This window comes from Brachyhypopomus gauderio, chromosome 2 (assembly GCF_052324685.1).
Source record: "Brachyhypopomus gauderio isolate BG-103 chromosome 2, BGAUD_0.2, whole genome shotgun sequence".
NCBI classification, from domain to species: Eukaryota; Metazoa; Chordata; class Actinopteri; order Gymnotiformes; family Hypopomidae; genus Brachyhypopomus; species Brachyhypopomus gauderio.
Genome location: NC_135212.1, coordinates 28,809,142 through 28,829,436, shown reverse-complemented (window position 1 = coordinate 28,829,436; position 20,295 = coordinate 28,809,142). Strand labels below are relative to the sequence as shown.

The window sequence follows — 20,295 nt, the reverse complement described above, 5'->3', positions numbered from 1 at the left end:
CACTTGCCATAGTGTAAATTGCTAAACATACATAGATTATCTACTGAGACAGGGGTGAAAAAGTGTAAACCTCCCTCTGAACTCATTACAGACAATGACGTCATTGCACCAATCAAAGACACAAGCTTGATTAGTACCCATGAGGAACATCTCAAGCTCTGGGCACACTTTCCCTCTCCTGTTATGTTGACAGCCCATTTCATGCATGGTTGCTGAGAAGGGGCCTCATGTCCCATCTGGGTTTGCTGATGATGTGCTGATGATGGTCTGATGATGTGCTGATGATGGTCTGATGATCCTCTATCCATTGGCCTTCAAAATATCCGACAGGCATCTGAAAGAAATACTCTGGACTTCCCAAAATATGTGAAGCTATAGCCTACCAGCCATGGTGAGTTATCATATGGTCACATGACCAGTTACAGCACAGGAAGTGTACCACATACAGTCTATTGTTATGTGTGTGAAAAGACAATAAAGAAAGATGAGTGCAAGTCTTGGGGTTTGGGTCATACCCTGAACATTTGTTGATTGTCTCACTACTAAGATTAGAAGGGAGGAGTATATTTCTCACTATGACCCTCCTAGCTACGCAACCTTAAATCCACCCTGAGCACTATTCTTTAAAACACAAAATCACAAACCACAAATGGAATCACATGTCAGAGTTGAAAGTGAAAGAGAAGGTCCAGTTCATGGTTTGATGCCATCCGCTTCTAAACACAGACCCTAGTATAGCATATTCTGTTTGTGAATGGAACATGCATGAAATGCAATAACCTTTTGTCTATCAAACATATTTTCAAGTCTGTAAGTGTGTGGTAAATAGCACAAGTACAAATTTCAGGCCACATATTAGGACATGGGAACTTGCTCTGTGTATTTCTAGATTAAAAACAACACAAAAGTTATTAGTTGGTAGTATTTACACTGATTACATGCTGGTTCTAGATTTTCAGATGTTTTCATATGTATTATAGAGTCTAATCTTTATGAGTGTGTTTATTACAAACGCTTAATGTACAGCTAGAGACTATAGCTGTTGTTTAGCAGTTGCCATGGGCAGTTTGCATTAGCAAAATATCCTCCAAAATGTCCTCATCAAGTGGTTGGTCTTCTGACCACAGGACTGATGCTGGCTGGATTTCAGTGGCTGACTACTGCAGATGTGACAGAGTACAAACTCCAGCAACACTGCTCTGTGTAACACCCATTATATTATTATGCCACTACTATGTCAGCATCACTCCTCTGCTGAGAATTACCTGAAAGACGATTCATATCCAGTCAACAGTGGTCAGGAGTTGAATAGTGTTATATATAAACAAGCCACATAATTATACATATATGTGTTGTATATAGATTTATATATATTTATTTATATATATTTATATATACTTGTTTGTATATATATACATATATGTGTTGTATATAGATTTATATATATTTATTTATATATATTTATATATACTTGTTTGTCATCACATAAATATAAATACATATAAAATAAATTAAATTAGACATGGAGGGGAGACATATAAATCCATATTATTGTATATAATTGCAATAATTTAATAATACTGTCATTACTTATATCAGATAACCACGCAGTGTGATAAACTAAAAAACTATGGTTGCTATATATATATATATATATAATCAAAGCTTTTTGTTTTTTTATTGCTGCAAGTGATTTGTATAATGAATTTTGTCTGTGTTCTAATAACATACTCAACATTGTGTCAAAAATAAAAAGCAAGCATATAATGACATTCAAGCACATACTTCCAAAACAAAATGATCCCAAAGGGCTAATATTGCATTTGCTCCTAACCGTTCCTGTTCTGTATTTATGGCCAGGCTGCTGTAACTCCCACGCACCTAATGTAACGCATGAAGCTCTTCCAGATTTGGTTTTTAGCCACTCAATGTCCAAATCACAAGGTCTCATGGTAAATTAAAGGAACAATATGTAATATTTTTGCTGTACCAAATTATCAAATGACCATGATATGTCATCAGAGATACATTTTAAGTTGAAATACCGTCTTCTATGGGTATTTTGTCCTTTGTGTCCATTTTAAATGTTTGATGACCGTATTACACACTGGTCCTTTAAAGTAGCAATTTCCCATATACAGTCTATGGCAGCGGTGCACAGCCGTCTGTGGCTCAGGACCCACTTAACCCACCACAAAACATTTTGCGGCCCACATAAGAATTTAATCAACCATTTTACAATACAACAATCAATGCAGCCTATTCAATTATGATTGCATAATCACATAAAATAATAATGTAAAGTAAAATAAAATAATTGTTATAATAACACTGCACATTTCTCATAACGTACATTTGTTTTAAGGTTATTGGTTAAGGTTTAATTTGGATGTGTATGAAATATCTTCATGACATGCTCATGCAACCAATAATATATTTGTTGGCCAATTGTGTTGACATTTCATAATGTGCACAGCCCCTCCAAAGCAGGGACTGTGGAGGTGAGACTGTATCCCAGCTGAGAGGGAGGGGCCGGCTAACTGTGCTCATTTTAACTTCCAAACTAAATCCATTGTCATCTCTTACTTACTGACTGCAGTTTTAACTCTAATGCTAATTAAAGAACCATTAACTCTCATTTTTAACTTTAATTAATTCTATATTGGTTATCATTTGTGATCTTGTTGTGCTAATTCCAACCATCCACATACCTGGAAACAGACAGGCTTACCATATGCATATAGGTAGGTAGGTAGATACTTTATTGATCCCGAAGGAAATTTAGCAATATATACCCACATATGTGTATACACATATACACACACACCCAGCCACACACCTGTGCACAGACATGCTGCAACACATTACTATTCTTTGTTCGGTTCTTAGAGGATAAATTCTGTTTTGGGGTCATTCTACAAAAACGTCCACTTTTGACAGGTGGAAATTTTTCCTACATAAATTTCTTTTTTAGGATTTTAAATTATACTACATTATTACTGTACTAATTGGCTATAAGAACATATATAAGGTACACCTAAATGGCTTTTTGCCTTTTTTGTACATTTATTTGAAAATTTCATGTACTGTTACCCATCAGGATTGTAACACCAGTGACGGTAACACCAGTGACAACTGTCATAACAAACCTGTTTTACAAAGTAGCTGCCACAGGGAAACAAACCACATGTTGACAGTCATGAACTACTCACTGAATTATGTATAAATTAATCAATTTTTATTATTCTATATTCAATTTTCAAAGATTAAAGTAGGGCATACCAGTGACTTGCACTAAAGTTTAGAAGGAAATCTTAGGGTAGATGATAAAATTTATAAAAAATGAAAAATGACATTGAACTTACAATGTGTCTGTTTTTATTAATCTTCAGAGAGGAAAAAAAATGACTTCCTGTGATGTCATCAGCATGGCTTTGTATATTAAATTAATAGTCTTTTGTCATACGGTAACACCAGTGACATGAATATTGGGGACGTACACATTTATTATGTATTTTATTATATTTATTTGCAATAATGTATTTTTAAATATTTTGTTTGATATATTGGACCTTTATGGACACATAACTGCAGTTGAGTTAATAAAGTACATGTTTTCCATTAAGAAATAAAGCCCTTAGTTTCAAAGCATGACAGCGAGGACAGGCATTTTTGGGCATACTTGGAAAAACACTCAAATGGTTGAAAAGAAAAACTGACTCATAAGTGGTTCAAAAAGGTATAATTGTTCAAATATCATGTTGTTTTGTCTTAAAATGTAAATAAATCCCTAAATTTGAGGGCTTTTAAAATGCAACAGCCCTTTAAAGTCTAGGGACACAAAAGTGGACATTTCTGTAAAATGACCCTTTGATGATTTCTGCCTCAAAAAGCAACATAACAATGACATAATTCTGAATTCTGTTTAATGGTTGTAATTTATTAGATACAAATGACAATAGGTGAAAGATCAAGGACTCATTTCTCCCTTGTGTGTTTTAACTCAGTAAAACATTTAATAGTCATTTTATTACATGGTAACCTTTATGCCTAATGAGAATCTTCAGCCAGAGCTCAGTGTACTTTGGGTAAAACTCTTGATTGTGTAACATCATTCTGAAGGTGCTTATTTAGGTGTTATGTGAGAATATGTCTCTGACGTCTTTGTTAAGCATATACTGTAAACAATGGCACATGAAGGAATGTGTAGCGTGTTGATAGTTATCATATGTTTGCACACGCACAAGCACTTTGTGTGTTTAAGTGCTGGGCGTGAGCCGTGTTGTCAAAGGTGCAGTATGTTACGGATACATAAAACATCTTGCATTAATCCCACATTGTATTAGGTATTTGTAATTAAAATGAACAACTATTTTTTAGCACAAATGGCTATCAAATAGTTCAACATTTAAATATTACTTTTTAAATGACGTCCTGCACACTTGATGCTGCAACAATTCCCTTGGTCCATTTCAGAGCCGACAGCCTTGAACATGAACACTAATCATACACAGTAAATGGTAACAGTAAATAAACAACACAAGACCAAAATGTATCGTGTACACCGTCGTCATGTGGATGCCTGTGATGTCTTCATTACACATACGAGGGGTGAAAATGGGGGAGTAAGTTGCTGGTTGCCTTTTGTACCGTTAAGCACGATAATGAGGTTTTCGGAGTTCACATACAGAACTGTTACATGCAGAGATCTCAGCAGATACAAGAGGCGTCCATGTGGCCAACAGTACGAGTGTTTTTTTTCAGCTGTGTTTTTTCCCCCTACATGACCCCAATGCTAATAAAACGGTTAAGGGGCTTAACATACAGATACCTGAGTAAAAAAAATCCATGATGACAGTTTTGAAAATGTGTCATTCTTTATACTTGAATGATACTTTATAGAAGCTTTAACAAAATTTGACCCACAGCGGATCTGAAGAGTGTTTACACCCATGTGTGTTAAATGGTTATAGGTTCGTCAGTACATCTAAAGCCTTAGAACCAGAACATTCTCTTTAACTGTTCGTCTATTGAAAGCCTTGATGAATGTAATAATAATAATTTTCGCTTTACAGTACTGAACAAGGTCTAGAGAAATGTGCGGGTCATCAGTTACAATGCATTAGGGACACCAAGAATAATGTGTCAGTCACATGGCCCTTGGCAGAGCTGGGATGGGTTTGGGGAGACGTGGGTACTGTGTGGGTTCTCTGTCAGAATGGGAGCAGGGCAGCTGTGACGCACGACACACAAACAGGGTCACCGCATGCCAAACCCTCACTTGTGTGACTGGAAAGCCAGTTCAAAGGTAGTAAGACCAGTTACCAGTGAGTTAAAAGTAAGACCAGCTACTCTGTGCTATTTTCTGACATGTTATGTTCAGATTAGGAGGCCAAACTTCACATGTAAAATATGTTTATCCTAAACAATCCTTAATCACACTTTAGATTACTGCTATATGGAATTAATTCCATATGCAATACTATAAATGAAATGCTTGGTAGCAACAACATCCCCCATGAGGTTATATATTCAAATCCTTTTCCATTTCACACAAAACACTGTTCATGATACTCAATCGTGAGACAACACTTTTAAACCGTTCTTACACTGACATTAACGTGTGCTCCCATGGTTGGTGTACCCACGTTTAAAACCCCTTGTTTACGTAAAAAGGCATATTGTCAAGATACCTGCTCAACATCCATTTCTTAAATCAGTAGTGTTGACTTAAAAGCCAGCAGCAGCTAACCATAACCCTAACCACCTGTTGTCTGCTGTAAGAATATAGTGTTACCACACGTTATCGTACCACACACTAAAACTAAAACTCTCCCTTACAATAAAAGAAATGAAAATGAGGGAAAGAATAGAAAAAAAAGAACAGGACTGTGGCATGCGCACACATTCTCTTCAAAAGGCACCCAACAAAGTAAACAAAACACCCAGAAGTCCCCACACACCTCTGCGTCTTCGGCCTGTAGCTACGGCCGTTCCCAAGGCCCCCCCCCCCACATGCGGCCGCCGTCCGGAGGGGAGCCCGGGGCGAGGGGGGTGGGGGGCGCGAGCTGGCGCTACATGGATGGCACGCGGATCCTGAACAGACCCTGTCGGAGCTGCAGCCGGAACAGCTTGCAGTTGGCGATGCGCAGGGCAGCGCAGCCCGTCTTGCAGAGGTCAGAGGGCAACAGCGGCCGGGTGGGGTGCCACGTCCCAGTGCTGCGCCGGAACTCTCGCACGTAGTCGTAGCTGGTGCCTGCGTGCGGGGGGGTGGGTATAGGGGGTGGTAATAGGGGGTGGTACGGGGGGGTAGGTATAGGGGGTGGTACGGGGGGTGGGTATGGGGGGGCGGGTATAGGGGGTGGTACGGGGGGGTGGGTATAGGGAGTGGTGGGTATAGAGGGTGGGCAACGGGAGGCGGGTATAGGGGGTGGTGGGTATAGGGGGGTGGCGGGTATAGGGGGTGGTGGGTATAGGGGGGTGGCGGGTATAGGGGGGTGGCGGGTATAGGGGGTGGCGGGTATAGGGGGTGGTACGTGGGGGTGGTACGGGGGGGTGGGTAAAGGGGGTGGTATGGGGGGGTGGGTATGGGGTTGGTAGGCCACTTGGGCCATAATGGACAATTGTGCTGCGTTATCACAAGACCAAAGGATATTACTGAAAATAGTAAACAGCAAATAGCAAGTGACATTTCTTAAACAAAGAACACTAACATCAGGTGATTTTCTCTCATGCGGTTTTCTCTAAACATTACTAATCATTTCTTTAAAAGGAAAGTGTCTGCTTCTTATGTATTAATCTATGTGACAGTTCCTTGTGAACAGCAGGATTTCAAGGGTTAGGGTTAGGGGTTAGGATTAGTTAGTTAGGGTTAGATTACTGCAGAGGGGTGCTGCACAAGCCAAATATAGGCAACACCACACACACACACACACACACACACACTACACACACTACACACACTACACACTAATTGTAATTACAGCCTTATTTATGAACAAGTAATAAATACTTAATGTAAAATGTCTTAAAAAGGAGGGCAGTTAAAAGCCAAACATGAAAGAAAAATTCTAAAACCTTTAAAATTCAGCATAAAATGTACTACGGGGAAGTTTACATTATTTTGTTGCCCAGTGCAAGTTTAGACACTTTACACAGCTTAGAAAACGATAAACAAACATGTACATCGACAGCAGAACCCATGTGAATATCTGTCCCTGGAAAGTCAAACTAACACGTGCAATACACTAATAACAAACATGACTCATAGTAAATATCTCTGCCTGATGTTTGATAAAAAGAAGTCATTGAAAAGAAAAGTCACTGGCAGAAAGGTGTGGTTTAGGCAGGAAGGTGTGGATTAGGCTTACCTGTGTCAAGCTCTCCCACCACATAAATACTGGCACCGATAGCAACAGCTCCATATACAAAGGATGAGGTGGTCTCTATGCACAGATTCTGGTCGTCCAGGTGAACCCACCTGCATGTCAGGTTGATTTACAGGAAAACCATTCAATACACAATTATGGAGCAGCAGAGCCTGTTTCAGTGGGGGGAGGGTTATACCTTCTCAAATCTTCATGGAAGAACTCTGACTTGCAGATGGTCATCTGGCTGGTCTCGGGGTTGTCAGCATCTCTGCTTCTGACCCCCCCAAACACGTAGAGCTCCTGGCCCACACCACAGGCCACGGCGCCGAACCTGAGGGCACCCAGCACAACAACGTTGCCTTCCCCTGTGTGGGAGAGTGTGGAGCACACAAACACGCACACACATGTGCACGCCTACACGTGCACACACTGACCATGATCCTACGCCAAGACTGGGCTTAATGTAGATGAAGTGTAATCTTTTGCACATGCATGGTCATTCACAAACACACATGACTGTTGAAGAAAACCCTTAGCACTGCAGAAGATAGCAGTAACTTTCATTCATCGTACATGTGCCCACTTTGTTTCACAAAGCGACCAAGCGGGTACCCTGGGATTAGCATTTCCCCAAAACATTACAAGTAAAAGTTCCCCATTCAAATGAGTTCCAAACAACTGTAGATGGTGAGTTTTGATTTCTTTGTCCATTCAGCTTATGGTGTTTTTGTGTGTTTTATTAATAAGTTCATGAACTTCACTACATGCAAGTGTACCTCCTCTCCTTAAGAGGGCAGATTGTTGTCCACTGCTGAGTTTTGGGGTCATAGCATTCCACAGAGTCATAAATTTTCCCATATGATCCTCCACCCATGATATAGAGTCTCTTCTTCATGGTGGCACAGCAACTAAACTAAAGAATAGTACAACACAATTAGCACAACAGCACTGGGCTCTGATTATTAACATAGAAGGCAAAAGCCTACACGTTTTTGTGTATCTCACCTTCCGTACTGTAGTCATGCTGGTTTGGGTCGTCCAAATATTACAGTGAGGGTCAAAGACTTCCATGGTGAGGAGAACTTCAGTGTCCTCGTTCTCCCCTCCCAGCACATAGATCATCCCATCCAGCTCAGCAATACCAAAATGCTGCCTCGCCTAAGCACACCGTCAGCACAGAGTCAAATACTGACACCTAGTGGTACGTTATGAGATTTTCAGGTACACATACAAGCCTTGCAACAAAAAGGAAAGGCTATTTAAGTAACTGTTGCTGTTGGATGCACTACCCCTGGTGGACATCATTAACTGTTTTATCTTATGTGTGTGTAAACCTGTAAAGAAGATTAAGAACATGCACATTTTCTTAACATTCAGCTGCTGGTTTGGCTTGAGCTGTATGATATTTTAGAAAGGTTTTTAAACTGGAACAATAATACCTGTTTCAGTGGTGGGATTGGGGTCCAGGTGTTAGACTCAGGGTCATATTTCTCTCCACTACTCAAGACGGCCTTGTTTTCATTCATTCCCCCAATTGCAAAAAGGCACCCATCTGATCAGACACATAAGCAAATAGCAAGCATGACCCCTTCAAAGGTGTTGATCTAAAGCAGACACTTCCTGTGTTGTTTTTACACTGTACAGCCTTTCAGTCCAGAATAGACTGGGAGTTTGGGAGAAACATCAATTTTCACAAGGTCGTCTGGTCTTGCAGCATGAGTGTAGTTTGAAGGAGAAGGACACTGGAGTTTGTTTTGCCTGAAATGTCCAGATTGGTCAGCTCCATCACACCCTGAAGCATTAGATAGATACTATGTGTGGGCATTTTGGGACAGTCCAGTTAAGACATGCTGACAAGAGACATTTTAATTTAAGGAGTATCTAAGTTTGGAGATTTATCTCTTAATGTTTCCCTTGACACCAAAGAGCACCTGATTCTAACCATATGTAGAAGGACTGTCAACCTCTCAACCACATTTAAGTTGCATTAGCACCAATCACACCAGCTGATTCTAGAAGCACCAGCAAGGGCTGAAAGACACTGAGCAGAAGGAGAACCAGGTAGGAGGAGTCAGCGCATGGGAGGAGTCACCAGCTAGGAGGAGTCAGCGTGTGGGAGGAGTCACCAGCTAGGAGGAGTCAGCGCATGGGAGGAGTCACCAGCTAGGAGGAGTCAGCACATGGGAGGAGTCACCAGCTAGGAGGAGTCAGCGCATGGGAGGAGTCACCAGCTAGGAGGAGTCAGCGTGTGGGAGGAGTCACCAGGTAGGAGGAGTCAGTGTGTGGGAGGAGTCACCAGGTAGGAGGAGTCAGTGTGTGGGAGGAGTCAGTGTGTGGGAGGAGTCAGTGTGTGGGAGGAGTCAGTGTGTGGGAGGAGTCAGTGTGTGGGAGGAGTCACTGACCGGCCGTCACCACTCCGTGCCCGATACGCTTCTCGTTCATGGGCTGCAGTTCAATCCACATCTGCCGGTTGCGGTCGTAGAGGGGACACATGCAGCGGGTGGCGGCAGAAGGCCTCCGAACGCTGAGCAGGACACGGAGCAGGACACGCAGTCAGTGCTAGTTCACATTACACTGGCTTCTAATCAAGGGAAGGCAAGTTAACTTACAGGTCAAAGAATTTAAATAAAACCATACAAGTCATTAAAATAAGGTTCAAATGGATTTAAAGATAATGCGAATTAAAATAAATATGATCAATAAAGAATATAAAGTGCATGAAATAAAATAAAATGTTAAGAATATACACAGAATTAAAAGAATAAAAAAAAAACTGTAGTGGTTAAAAGGGAAATATTCATCCCAGTCCTACACGTTTAAGCGGTTTATACACACAACTGTGGAGCCCACTGGTAGCCTGTTTAAGGACGTAAGAGTGGGAGTGATGTGTTCTCTTCTCTTCTTCTCTCCTAGTAAGACTTCTAGCAGTTGCATTTTGAATCAACTGAAGATGGTTGATAATCCTGGAGGACCATCTTGCTCTGCATACTGTTGTATGGTGACACTTGTTGTCCGAGCCAGACACTCACTGAGGCCTAGAGCACCCCTTACAACACAGGCAAACAGTGAGATTATAGTGCACTACTGAAGGGGTTTAGTGACCCTTCCATGGGGCTTTATCAGAATGGTTTCAAGGTGACAACAAGTCCAGCAGCTACTTGACTACACTATTAAACACCTGGATGGCTGAGCACCTTCACAGACGATCACAACTGTGGATTGTCTGTACAAGCTGTGGATCACTTTTGATACTGACGTCAACATAAGGATCCCCCGGCTGTGCTACCTCCTGGCATCCCTGGAAGGAGGCGTGGACATAACGCAAGTCCCAAAGGGCGTGGGGGCTCATGCCAATACTCACGCCCTCTCCTCGCCCCCCACGATGACGATGCACTCGGAGTAACCGCGTGGCTTGAAGGCGGCGAGCAGCGCCTCGCCCTGCTGCGGAGCGCCACCCAGAGGTTCCATGCAGCACTGGCCGATCACCTCTCTCATGAGCGGGTCTCCCAGCATCTGCTCCTGCAGGTAGCTCTGGTCCAGGCCTTGCACCCACACCGCAGACATCACCTCCTTCATGTGGACCTAAGGGCGGAGGCAACAGGAAACCTTCTCTACACCCACTCGGAACAGGGAACAGATGAGTACATGCATGATGGAGAGAAGACAGTACATGTCCATAAAAACAACCCCTGGAGAGTATACATCACAAAACTACACCACCAGTCTCTTCCCGTTACAGTGACAAGAACAGCTGAAAACTTGCAGAGTGCATTAAGGATGAGTCACATTTGGGTGGGACTGCCAAGAGTTGTTCTTCTCTGAGTCACCTGCTCTTTCGTTCTTTCTGTCTGTCTGTGTCTGTGTTCTCTCTTACCCGTCTCGCCTCGATGTCATGTGCGAGCCATCGCACCACGGCCTCCAGCACGTGTTTCTCATTTCCCACGTTGAGCTTCTCCATGGACAGCAGTTCATGTAAACGTTCAGGCGGGAGCTCCCGGAACTCCTCCGTGACGGCCACGTCTCTGAAGTGGGTCTGCAGGTACTCGGCGGCCACGTGGTGCACGTGGTGCAGGCAGTAGTGCAGAGAGAACAGCCGGATGCCGATGCAGTTCTCAGCGGTTATGCAGCTCTCCAGGAACTGGGAGCAGAGGAGCTTGAGATCGGTAAGGAGCAGCAGGTCGGCTGCCTGAACCACGTCTTGGATGGTGTCTTCACTCAGGCTGATCTGAGGTCAGAAAAGAGACAAACTTCCTGTCACACACAGTTCACTTGTGGTGTGCGCGCACACACACACACACACACACACACACACACAGTCTTGCACAGGGAATCACCTCTCCACTGAATATGTAGTCCAAGATCTGCTTCATGATGGGCACAGAGATACCCTGCAGTTCAATTTTGTATACGGATCCATCCTCTTTGGGTGGGTTGTAATTTAGCTTGGTCCTAAAAATATGCAAATAGGTTGAGGGAAAAAACAAACTTGATGAAGTTGCACTAAACACTAAATTTGGGGGATTATTTATAGTTAAGAATGATTTAGTTGCAAAGGACATGGTTCGGAAGCTGGTTAGTCACACATTCTATACCTTCATCAATGCAACTGTTGTTCATACTTCTAGACCCACAAAGGCACAGCACCTGTATTGACAGTTGGATTTGTATTTTGCTACATTATACCTACAATGCTACAAGGTGTTAAAAATGTGCTACCAAGCCTGGACCACCTGTAATCTGCACCGTGGAGTGGATTACAACTTCCCTTTGCCACGTTGTGGGGGGGCCCCCTGCCGGTCGCCCCCGGTTACAGCGGCAGCTGTCCTGTTTTGGTCACGTGATGTTCGTCCCTCAGGTGGGCGGGAACCGTGATCCGTCTCACCTGAGGGTCGTTTGTTCGTCTATATATGTCTTGTCTTTGAATCAGTTGACTGCTGGTTATTATTTCCTTAATCTGGATCTATGTCACGGGTTTTTGGGTTGCACAATTTCAATTCAACCATCCTCTTTTCCATGATCGCTTCCTTTTTAGTTGCTCACCCTGCCCGTCACACCCTTCCTAATATTTCTCCATTTTACCCTTCAGGGCCCATAATTTCTGAGGCTGGATCAAAACAAAAAATCTATACAAACGTGAAGGAAATGGTTTCATATAGATGAAAAAAGTTCCCAGGAACATAGTAACAGTGTCCACAACAGCCAAGATGGAGCCGTTTGGCACACCCAGCTGAGGAACACCTCCCGAACTTACATGTCTGAACAGCTACACACGCATGACGAAGTTGTTCGAATAGGAACGGACCACATTCAGACAATATTAATAAGAATAAATAATATTAATAAATAATTAAACATAATAATTATTATTAATCATGTTCTAATACCTGATGTACGGACTTGCAGCAGCCAAAACATTTTTCTGAACGGGGATCTCTTCTCCGTCCAGGACTAAGACCGCGTCCTGAAAACTGCCCTCCTGCGTGAAGGAGCGCAGGGCTCGTAGGAGCTTCTGTGAGTGCTGCGGGTCCGACACCGCCGAACCGACACCGGCGTCCGGGCCACATTTAGACATTTTGTAGACCGGAGGAAAGCGCGAGCTTTGGGTTAATTAAAGCAAGTTGGGTACGAAAACTAAAAATCCAGATAAAAACCTTAATGAAGGCGTGACCCTTGTGTAGTCAGCTGTGACTTCATGCCTCTTCTTGGTCACATTGTGTTGCGAGCCTGTCAAGCGCCTGCCAGACTGATAATGTCACAGATGTAATGACACAATCCAGTGAACACAGCAACCACCCTAACGCGACAGCGAGACAGCACCGGAAATACGTGTTTTTACTTCTAAATAAAAGCCTTCGTGGTATGGATAAGGTCACTGAAATACAAAGTAAAGCAAAAAAGAGAAAATTTGCAAAACGTTTGATATTTAACAAAAATAATAAAACAATTATTGTACCTTTACATCATAAAATAATTATCTGTCAGTATCTTGTACAAGATATCTGAAAATGGCAGTTTTCCGCAATGGACTGGTAATTTGAAGTGTATTTTAGAGGAATTCCCGGAAACCAGTGGCTGATGTTTTGGAGTAGTTTATCTAACTGTAATATATACACACTTTATGGCGCTTTGATTTTTCTTTGTACATTTGTTGTTTTCACATTTTCCCCATACAGATAACTGCTATCTTTGAAATGGTAAACAAAGAACTAGCCGTGCCAGTAATCTAGATAATAACTATTAGCAGTGATTCTGAAGGCGTTGTTTTTCACAATAAATATTGAGATCGTGTACATACAACATAATAGAGCTTTTCTATTGCAAGTAATGATTGCGAGGTCGCATCTTATGTTTGACGTATATTTATATTTAAGTATATTTATCTAGGTAGTTACGTGAACCCGAACTGCGCAAAAATGGGAGGTCCATGTAAACAATGCAGCGAAAAGCGATGTGTTGCTATTTTTGTGGAAACTGAAGTCATTGCGATAAAAACTTAGAGGAGCACGTCATTCTTCCAACCAAGCACAAGCGATATGTATTCTAGAAATGCGCAGAATTGACAGAGGTCATAGATTAATGTCCTAGATAATCACTGTGATCATGTTGTATTGCAGATGGATGTGATTATTAATATTTTCACCACTGGCATTCTTTATGATAGCATTCAGAAGTCATGGAGACCAAACTTAGCCCGTATCGTTTCTACAGTTCTATAAACACAACATAGCATTTTTGTTGTTTTATTATAATCACACATATTTTACCCAATTTCAATTTCCAATAGTCTGTCTAGTAGAACAGTACTTAGATATTTTACTAGGGTGATGGAATACATTATAAATTATATTCAGGGACAGGGTGTACTGACAAAATATATCATTACACCTTTCAGAGTTAGGGTTTGCACAGATTCACTATCTGTGGCACATTGTAACATGAGCCAAATTTTAGGGCCCAGCATCAAAAATCCCAACCTAGATCTGTGATATCGTGTGCCTCCTGCTAACTCTAACCCTAACCCTAAATCTGTGTGCCTCCTGCTAACTCTAACCCTAACCCTAAATCTGTGTACCTCCCTGCTAACTCTAACCCTAACCCTAAATCTGTGTACCTCCCTGCTAACTCTAACCCTAACCCTAAATCTGTGTACCCTGCTTCCATGAATGTAACAGGTGCTCTGGATTTCCTTATGTTTTTTTGTTTTAGCACAGCCTTGGTTCTGTCACTGGTATACTCCACGATGCTGCTGAAACGGTTGGTCCTTATTTCAGTTATGAAAACATAATGCTCCTTCCAATTCACTTATTTAGACAATGTATTTTGTTTTTGACTAGTGTCAGTCCCACCCATAAAATGACCTAGAAGTTGGATGTCACCAAACCCCTCCAAGTGTTCAGAAGGCACTGAGGAGACTGCAAGGGCTTCTGGTCCATAGGTCTGTACACTTCATTTGGAGGGTGTACATGGCCCTGCATCTGTGAAAAAGGCATCTCAGCCTCCTCTGCTGTAAAACATTTAGCAGTTGTTTTAAATGTTTTATGTGTAGCTGTATAAATGAGACGTGTTTGGGGGGGTCAGAAGCAGAGATGCTGACAACCCCGAGACCAGCCAGATGACCATCTGCAAGTCAGAGTTCTTCCACGAAGATTTGAGAAGGTATAACTCTCCCCCACTGAAACAGGCTCTACTGCTCCATAATTGTGTATTGAATGTAGCCAGGTGAATAATAAAGTTATTATTTCAATATGAAATGGTCATCATTCTCTCCTTTGCCTCGCATGCTATTTTAAGTATCCAGTAGATGGCACTGTTGAGAGGTAGTATAGGCCAGTTTCTCGTGCATGTATAGAATTGCACGTATGACGTCACCCAGCACGAGAGCCTAACTGAAACTGTAACGGACAGAGACGTTGATAAGTATCACCAACCGCCTCTCTGTAAAACGTGAAGTAGTGTGTCGGCGTAAGTGTTTCAACAAAGTTTTATTAAATGTTTATGTGTCATGTTTATGTGGTAACAATGTAAAAATGAGTTTTATTGATATAGATGTATCTTTGTTTGATTTAGAGGGGAGATAAGACTGTCCACTGGAGTGTGTGTCCTTCCGTTAAAGAGGCTGTCTGTAATTTTTTGAATGAACAGTCCACTACTGTTGTCTTTCTTTTTTTTCTGAAGTACTTGTTAATTTTATAGTTGTAAATTTAAGTATCCAAATCAAACAAAGTTAATGCTGTTTCCTTTTGGGATCAGTCGGGAAATAAAAGCCCCACATTAATTTTAGAGCTGTCTGGTTTGTGTGATTCCCTCCTTCTACACCTGGCCACACACACACACACACACACACACACACACACACACACACACACACACACACACACACATTATATATATATATACAGATAATATAACCTTTATTATTATCAAACTGACTTCTGAGCAGTACATATGCACTTGTACATATGCATTGCACATTCATCTTGCTGTCTGATATTCCTGATAGGAGCTTCCATGTTGTGGGCGGTCAGGTCATTGGTTCCCCCACCTTGTTTAGGTCCTTCATGGCCAGTAATGTCCTGCCTTCTGGTAGTCAAATGGAAGCCAGTAGTCCATTTTTATTTTGTTAGGCAGCCATGTCTGACTGTGTCAAGGACGGTTTTAATGTTAATTCTACAGTTAAGTGATCCATGGTCCTACGACATATCTTCATGTCCATTTAGACTTGTTTCAAGAAACACTTTAAGCTATCTAACTGTTCTGGAATTAAGGTGGAGTGGTTTGCTGCTCTTTATTTAGCAAAATTTAGATCAATTTAGCATCTTCTATTCGAATCAAGATCTATTTTATACAATCTCAGATCTATGCCATCTTGCTAATTCCACCAGTCGATCCTTTTTTCCATCACACACACATATTGATTATTACCTTGTGGATAACATGATCTTAACCTCTATGATGTCATATAACTCATATTACTCATATGCCTCTATCATTATGTATATGTTTTTTTAAAGATGTTGACTGTACACAGCCCCCATTGCATTCCTGGCATCGTTTATATGAGCTCAGTGACAGAGCATAAAAATTACCTAACCCTAAACCCTAACTCTAATCCTAACTAACCCTGACCCTTACCCTAAACCCATGAATTGGTCATTTTTTAATTTGAATAATAGTATTATAAAAGCTTTTTTATACACATTTAAAAACTCACAAATATAGTGGTCTTTTACATATTTTAAGGCACCTCCATATATTACGTAAATAAACTGTACAATAAACATGAAAATGTAACTTCCGAGATAAAAATCAGTTAAATAAATATAGCCGCAAGCGGGTTCACACACAAATATAGGCATTTTGGCCTCAATAGGCATCAAGATGCCCAAAAGGCCCTTTAGACCTACAAATTAAATGAAGGTATTTCAGTGGCAAAAATGAATAAAAAAAAAAATTTCAAATGGAGGAACTAAAGGCCCAAAATATCCAAAGAAATTGTATTGGCAAAATGATTCAGATCATAGAACTAAATCACATAGTAAGATTAGCTTTGTGTGTATGTATGTGTTTGTGTGGTGTTACCAGAGACCGTATACGGTCACTGGGTGTTACACCTAAATAATGGTTTTCAGTAGGTTCCAGTATTTGGCCAGTAGATGGCGCAAAATAACTACCATACAGATATTACTGCGATGAACTAAGAAATTTTAGTGAATTAAAAGGTTAACTTCTTGTCGGGCAGTATACTTTTGTTAGGAGATGTAATTACAAAGTTATTTATCTCATAGATCTGAATCATACAAGACAAATTACTTGTCTGTATTCTGCATAACAGTATTGCAGCATGACTTTTTGGTGATTTTAGTGGTTGTTCTGTAGGACCCTGGACAGGTAAATTGTAAATGTGCCATATTTTGTCAATTGTGATTTTTTTCACAGCAATCGAAATTTGTTGTCCACTTTTAAGTAACATCTAAAAGTGTTTTACATTTAAACAAACCAACTTTCAGCGCCTTTTTGTGCTTTTTTTTTTTTTTTGACCTACTCGCATGTCAAAGTTGGCTAAGATTGTCCAATAGCTACCCAGCAGGCATTTCAACGTTGAATCGACGTTGAATCGACGTCGAATTTGATGGTTGAATCAACGTTGGATTATGTGTCGATTTTGAAAGGTGATTCAACGTTGATAAGCCAACGTCGTTTCAACGTCATACATTCAACCTTGAATAAACCATAAAATTCACGTTCATGATGTTCAAAATTGCATGGGAGAGAGGAAAAAAACAACTGTAGGCCTATGCCACAATGAAAAAAGAACAATTTTATTTATTTTTTTATTCTCTCTGTAAAATTAATCTCGGAGAACCACCACACAACCTCAGTCACGGCGTCTGGGAATCGGACCCACGACCCTCCGGTCTCAAGACCAGTTCCCTAACCGCCAGGCCACGACTGCCCTGCCTTAAACCTGTTGATTTGTCATTGCGAAGTTTTGTTTCTGCCTCAAAACATTTCAAACTGTTTCATTGCTTGATGTTGTCTTCCTGGTTAATACCTGCCTGTTTTTGACGACGTTTTTGGACGAATTAATAAATAAATAAAAATTATATTATTATTATTATTATTACTACTACTACTAATAATAATAATTAATACCTCTTTCATAACCCTCAGCCAATGCCAAAGAGTTGTTTGTACTTTTTTTATTGTATGTGTTTTTTGAACTTGAAATGGTAATACAAAGGCAGGTTGAAGATATTACGTTGATTCACCGTTAATAGTTCAACGTTTGCGCAACCATTTAATATTCAACGTTGATTCACCGTTAATAGTTCAACGTTTGCGCAACCATTTAACATTAAACGTTGATTCAACGTTGTTTCAACGTTGAAACAACAACGGACAGTATTTCAACTATATTTCAACCACATTTCAATGTTGAAGGTCGGTCGTGTGCCAGCTGGGTATAACATCAACCATTTAATCACATTAAGCCAAAAATTTACATGCACCATCATGTGGTCAAGTAGTATCAGGACACTTCATCAGTGATGACATTATCATTAAAAAAACATGGCCGCATGTGCCAATTAATTGGTTTTGGCCATATCACAGGGGTATCATTGGTCAACTGACATGACACGACACCTGAATGCTGTGGATATTTCAGGGCTTAGTCATTGTGTAAAGTTTCAAAAAATTTGTGAAAATTGTGCACAACTCCTCCAAATGTTCACTTATGGATATAAAACTGGAATCATTTGATTCCTTGCTGACCAAGTGACAACTTTGCTATTACAAGTGCTATTCAAAAATGCAGTTTTAGATTTGCAATCCCTATTTGTAAAAAAAAAAAAATAGCACTTTTCTAACTACTTCTAAGAATTTTATTCAATCATGTCATGATTGATTATATGGGCATAATCTATAGACTCTGCAGATCAATAATTATCAAAAAACATTCACATTTTTATTCTCAGCGGTGTTCACTAAGCAATAAGTCATTGTGAACTGATGCTCTTGTCTGCCACGTTTGATCCAAGTTTGATCCAGGGGGCAGTCATGACCTGGGGGTAGGGAACTGTTCTTGTGACCAGAGGGTCGTGGGTTCGATTCCCAGACCTGAGGCCATGACTGAGGTGCCCTTGAGCAAGGCACCTAACCCCAACTGCTCTCCAGGCACCGGGCTAAGGCTGGCCACGTAATCCACAGCCCCCTAGTAATCACTAGTGTGTGTGTGTTCTAACTGCACAGATGGGTTAAATGCTGTTGAAACATTACATTTACCACTTAATACTACTAGTGAGGGTGGAGGGGGCTGGGTACACCATGAACAGGTCACCAGACCATCACATGGCCAACACAGGTAATCTAGTGTTCAATCAACCCAACACACAAGTCTTTGAAATGTGAGAGGAAACTGGAGTATCCAGGGACAACCCACAGAGAACATGCAAACTCCACACAACAGCCTGGACCAGGAATTGAATGGAATCACCTTGCTGTGAGGTGACCGTGCCAACCACCACACTAATACTGCCAAAATGTTACATGCTGAAATCAGCTAAAATGAACAAGAGGCTGTTTGGATGTTTCATGTTTGTGAAATGATGACGGCTTTTAAACCGAGCGGCCGAGGGGGCACCATGTAGCGATTGTTGTAAAATAAATGGGTCTTATTTTTTACATTGAGGGGGCGGGACACCTCCTCTGAGGCAGCAGAGATTGTTTCTTCATCTTCCTGTAACAGATTATTTGCTTTATAGAAAGGTATTCAGAACATGCAAGACCCAAGTCCATTCAATACTTACAACTGCAGACGGCTCAGTTAATGAAACACCACCACCAGTGACTGGAGAGATATAATTGTCAGACTGTCAACTGAGTGTATAATAGAAAGAATCATTCCATAGTTGATAGACTACAAAGGGGTTACTGTACTGAAACTGTAATGAAATTGCCTTGAACACATGTAGCTGTGTCCTGAGAAGCTGGTGGATCAGATTAGCTTCCAGAGATTCCTTCTGTTGTAGGCCGGCCACAGTTCTGGGACAGAGCCAACTGCAGGTGTGAAAGGTGGTGGTGGAGGAAGTTGTGATGGGTCTTCTCCGGTTTAACATGCCTCAGCCTTCTTCCTATTAGCTACAGGGCCAGAACTATGCTATATATTTAAGACCATTATATGCATGCATTCAAACAAACAAACAAACAAACAAACAAACAAACAAACAAACAAACAAACAAACAAACACCAGAGAAAGAGCTGGCTATCTCAAGGAGTGAGGGAAGAGCTGCTGAGAAGTCAGCCTGTATAAAGCTCTCCAGGCAGGTGTAGCTCATCCAGGCTAATTGGGCTGGCTTAGGGGATTGGCTCCCTCTAGTGGTGGCTGGTGGTGTAGTCCGGGAGCCAACCCTTACGAAAGGACAC

The 20,295-nt window shown here is 41.2% G+C and overlaps 1 protein-coding gene and 1 long non-coding RNA gene across 4 annotated transcripts; one reads left to right on the top strand and one right to left on the bottom strand.

Annotated features, from left to right (window-relative positions):
* Nucleotides 1-3,909: 3,909 nt before the first annotated feature.
* gan (gigaxonin) lies at nucleotides 3,910-13,159 on the bottom strand. 2 transcript variants are annotated; one of them, XM_076993401.1, is made up of 11 exons: nucleotides 12,755-13,159; nucleotides 11,705-11,819; nucleotides 11,245-11,595; nucleotides 10,732-10,952; nucleotides 9,773-9,894; nucleotides 8,810-8,922; nucleotides 8,376-8,528; nucleotides 8,147-8,283; nucleotides 7,567-7,701; nucleotides 7,371-7,480; nucleotides 3,910-6,256 (listed from the first exon to the last, which is right to left on the bottom strand). In XM_076993401.1, exons 1-11 carry the CDS (start codon nucleotides 12,940-12,942, stop codon nucleotides 6,075-6,077), a joined length of 1,827 nt encoding a protein of 608 aa, XP_076849516.1. In that variant the 5' UTR covers nucleotides 12,943-13,159; the 3' UTR covers nucleotides 3,910-6,074. The 2 variants fall into 2 exon arrangements, with proteins under 2 accessions (XP_076849516.1, XP_076849521.1); XM_076993406.1 differs by having other exon boundaries at nucleotides 13,022-13,125.
* Nucleotides 13,160-13,428: 269 nt separating this feature from the next.
* On the top strand, nucleotides 13,429-15,628 carry LOC143508835 (uncharacterized). 2 transcript variants are annotated; one of them, XR_013129505.1, is made up of 4 exons: nucleotides 13,429-13,564; nucleotides 14,577-14,624; nucleotides 14,705-14,805; nucleotides 14,917-15,628. It is a non-coding gene; the product is annotated as an uncharacterized LOC143508835 (long non-coding RNA). The 2 variants fall into 2 exon arrangements; XR_013129504.1 differs by having other exon boundaries at nucleotides 14,705-15,628.
* The last annotated feature ends 4,667 nt before the right edge of the window (nucleotides 15,629-20,295 follow it).